Below are 4550 nucleotides of genomic sequence, written 5' to 3'. Positions count from 1 at the left end.
CTTGGGGCTTGAACTCAAGACCTTAAGTTCAAGAGTTGCACACTACCAAATGAGCCAGCCAGGTGCCCCCAGAAATACCTTTTTGAAATCCTGATTTCAGTTCTTGTGAATAAATACCCAGAAGTGGGATTGCTGGATTATAATTCTATATTTAATTTTTTGAGGAACTTCCATACAATTTCTCATAGTGGCTGTACCTTTTTACATTCCCAGCAACAATGCACAAGGTTTCTAGTTTCTCTATATCCTCCCTAATACTTTTTATTTTTTTGTTTCATTTTTTTCAGAATTAATTTTTTTGCAGCAATTTTAGGTTCACAGAAAAAATGAGATTTCCCATTTACCCCTTGCCCCCACATGCATAGCTATCGCCCTTATTTTCAATATTCTCCACCAGAGTGGTACCTTTATTACAATCAATGCATCTATATCAACACATCACAACCACCCAAAATTCATAGTTTACCTTTGGTTTCACTCTTGGTGTTGTACATTCTATGGATTCATATAAATGTATAATGACATGTGTCCTCCATTATAGGATAAGGGTATTTCTGCTGCCCTAAATATCCTCTGTGTTCTGCCTGTTCATCTCTGGCTGTCCCAACCCCCTGGCAGCCACTAATCTTTTTGTTTGGTTCTTTTTAAAATATTTTCTAACCTTTTGTTGAAGATTTCATTTTATTCATGCATCATTTTCCTGAGCTCATTGAGCATCTTTATGATAGTTATTTTAAATTCTTCATCAGGTAACTCATACACCTCTAATTCTTTAGGGTCAGTTTTTGGAGACTTATTTTGTTTTTATTGGACCATTTTCCCCTGTTTCTGTATGTCCTTTCAATTTTGTGCTTGTATGATTGTATTTGAAAAAAAAACACTCTTCTCTCCCAGTCTTTCTGGATTGGCTTAGTACAGGGAAAGGCCTTAACCAAGCATCCTGGCTATAGGTTTTGGGGGCTTCTCAAACCTTTTCTGTGGATACATCTTTTGGATTTAGGTGTGTAGATTCCATATTAAAGGAATTTTCCAGTTTTTTTCAGAAGCTTGTACTCTTTTGCATCCTTTGATGTCCATCTGTGTCCTATGCAGTAGCAGCATACTCCAGCTCTTTTTTGTTCTTAGTGGCCCCTAGGTGGCTAGAGTATGTTGGGTACTGTCAGTGCCCTAGGTCAGGCTAGACAGAAACCAGTCCTTCAGGCAGTCCACCCAAAAGCTGGAACGTTGGGCACATGCTCCAATCTTCTCTTTGTCCCCTGAGGGAGAGGTTGCTGAGCTGTTTTGGTTTCTGTTTGCTGTACTGTGGATTCTCTGGATCTGGAGCTCACCACTCAGCTCCTTTTTTGTTGTCAGCAGGCCTTGGACACCTAGCGTACGCCAGGTCCTATCTGTGCTTTGAGATGTTTTGGAAAGAAACTAGTCTCTCTGGCAGCCCCCACTCCAAGTCAGAATGTTAGATGTAAAGCCTAGTCTTCTCTTTCCCTCCCCAGGGAGAATTTGGGGGCTGGGGGGTTTTTTTTGTGTCCCNTGTGGTGCTGTGCCCAGAGAAGGGACTATGGTGAAAGGGTGACATGAATTTTCCTGCTGGCTTTGATGCAGTTGTTTTAGTGCTCACCTGCGGTACAGGAGTCTCTTAAGCGGTTTCTGAATTTCTCATAAAGGGAATTGGCATGTATATTGTTGTTAAGTTGGTGTTTCTGTAATTTTTATCCTCTATGGGAGGAAGGCAGGCCTGGGGCTTCCTGTTCTGCCATCTTGCTGATGCCACTTCCATTAAGTACCTTTTTAAGTGAAACTGGTTCTTGTTTTGTGAATGGTCATGAAAAATAAAATGAAACAGTTTAGTGACATCACACATGGGACTGGCTTTATGCTTTCCTTTTCTCTTGATCATGAAGAATCAGTGAGACAGTTTGATGCAAGTGCCTTTGAGATGTGCTAAGGTGCCAGCATTCTTTCCTTCCTTTTATTTTGAACTGTTAGTGTAAGTGTTAATACTGCAAAAAAGGGAAATGAAGTCTTAGTATTATTACGAATATGGTTTTGACCTTGCAGAACTCTAGTAAAGTGTCTTGGGGATTAGGGGTTCGTGAACCACACTGTGAGAGCTGCTACTTTGCCAAATTATAACTGTTCCCTTCGATTCCTATTTTTGGATCTTTTTAAAAAACTAGTGTGGGGCACCTGGGTGGCTCTGTTGTTTAAGTGTCTGACTCGATTTCAGCTCAGGTTGTGATCCCACCATTTGTGGGATCGAACCCTGGGTCTCAGGCTCCTGTTGGCAGCTTGGAGCCTGCTTGGCTCTCTGCTCTCTCTGCCCCTCCCCCCCCAATGAATAAATAAACTTTAAAAAAACTAGTGAATGAAGCATTTTAATGTGGTGAACTAATTTGAACCAAGTTTGTGTATTTGGGATAAACCCACGTTAGTCTTGAGGGATTTCAATATTATTTNTATTCATTTAGAATTTTCCATATACCTGTCACTTTTTCCTCATTTCTTGGCTGCAACTCTGTAAAGTTCTCTCTGGGATAATTTTTATTCTGCCTAAAAAGTGTCCTCAAGTATTTATTTTAGTGCATGAACTCATTTATTGTTTGTCTGAACTTCAGTCATTATTTTGCCTTTTCTTGGAACTATGTTTTTTGTGTATAGAATTTTAGGCGAGCAGGTACTTTGTTTTAGCACTTTGGATGTATCTTNTTAAAATACAAGTATTTTTTTTTCAATTTTCAGGTGTTTTTTTTTTTTAAATTTTATTTGGAAACAAATCTCAAACAGAAGAAAAAGTAGAATACCAATGAAATTATTAGTCAGTTTCAGTATTTCTCAACGGTTGGCCAATATTGTTTCATGTAAAACCCCACCCATTTTCCCATTCTATTGAAGTAAATACTATTATATCTGTGAATACTTCAGCATTATCTTTTAAAGATCACTTTTTATAGAATTAATAAGATCTTTATAAAATACTCCAATTGACTCAGAATTTTTAATTTAAAAAAATTCTTGTTTGAAACAGGATCCAAAAATTGTGATTGGAAAAAAAAACACCAAAAATTGTGATTGACACATCTCTTAAGCCTTTTTTACCTTGAAGATTCCCCAGCATCTTTAAGTTTTCCTTGCAGTGTGTTGAAGAGACTNCATTGGTGACTTGGTGTATTCTTTCATCAGGATCAGGATACACATAATGTTTGATTGTCTTTTGTGATGTAAACAGCTCTTGATAGATGCTTACTTAGATCCTTTAATTTATTAGGAATCTTAAAATGGTGATGTTNTGCTGGTTCATATGTTAAAAACAGAATAAGTGCTTGATTTTTATTCTTTTATTTACCACTTTTCAAAAATAATGAAGTGATTCACTAGCATCCTCCACTTTCTGACCAATTAGGGTTTTTAGGTTTGTTTTATTCTCATTATAAACTAATGGATCTAAACATACTGATACGTTTCCAAATATTTTTAGTTGCTATAATTTGCTCTATAAGGATCATCTATATTAGGATTGGAAATTAATACAGATTATTTCTATTTTATTCTAGTTTGCATTTATGCCGGATCCTCAGTGAAAATAAAAGCCATGATAGTTCAACTTACAGAGGTAAGACTTTTAAAAGTATCATAGCTGTTATTTTTGGTTTAGTCAACAGTAATAGATATCCTGTTTTCTATTAAATTGTTATGAATTAAAAACAAAAGGTTTGAGATAGTTCACATTATATAAAGCTTTTATGTGAATATATTATAGTTAGGATTAAAACTATAGTTATGGTAAGACTATATATCTCTGTATATGGATGTTATTTGATCTGCACAATAGTCATGTTGCTTGGCTTTTAGAATTGCGACATGGTATATTTAGCTAAATATCAGCAGTTGCTAGCTGTATTAAAAGTTACAGAGGCTAATTATCAGTCATAAACAGAAGAGAAAAGCTAGCCTGGAAAAACTGTTCTGATCTTGTTTGCACTAGGAAATTTCCAGAAACTGAGGTTGTGTTTTTACTAAAGCTGGTTATGTTTAGGTGGTATCTGGGGATCTTATTAAAGGCAGTTGTCATGGAAAACCTTAAAAGCAAAGGAGTTGTTTACTGCATATCACAAGTATGAATGATTAAGTAAAATGTAATTAAGCAGGATGTAAATTTTAAAGGATTTTACAATTTATTTTAACATTAATTTAAAATCAGGCACTGGATTTAGAAAAGGAGAGGCAAAAACAAAAGCATTTATGTCTAGTAAGTTTAAAGCATTTTCATATGTAGCTGTCACTGAGGGTAGAACCCATACATTTTTACAGTCTGGAAAAAATAATTTATAACCATAATCTATTTTAAAGAATGAATAATATTCATTACAGTTATTTAAATTATGTCTTTGTGAATAGACCATTAAAAGCCATGTTTATGGATAAACTTTTGTTTTATCAAAAATTAAATATTAATATGAGACTGTATACTTTCTAAAGAACGTTTGTATTTTTTTAGTGGAAAGCATTTTTTAACAAATGAATTAGCCTTTTTTTTTTTTTTCCTGTCATTTGGG

At 35.3% G+C, this 4550-nt stretch overlaps 1 protein-coding gene across 1 annotated transcript in view; it reads left to right on the top strand.

Moving 5' to 3' along the window:
• The window catches only part of THOC2 (THO complex subunit 2), a 112518-nt gene that overhangs the window by 14651 nt on the left and 93317 nt on the right, over positions 1-4550 (top strand). The window contains 1 exon segment of the mRNA XM_077763494.1: positions 3549-3607. Coding sequence (XP_077619620.1) covers positions 3549-3607 — 59 coding nt within the window.

The sequence above is a fragment of the Crocuta crocuta genome, unplaced genomic scaffold (genome assembly GCF_008692635.1).
Source record: "Crocuta crocuta isolate KB4526 unplaced genomic scaffold, BGI_CrCroc_1.0 scaffold482, whole genome shotgun sequence".
NCBI classification, from domain to species: Eukaryota; Metazoa; Chordata; class Mammalia; order Carnivora; family Hyaenidae; genus Crocuta; species Crocuta crocuta.
The sequence above is the reverse complement of the archived record's forward strand: the minus strand, read 5'-3'. Positions and strand labels throughout refer to the sequence as shown.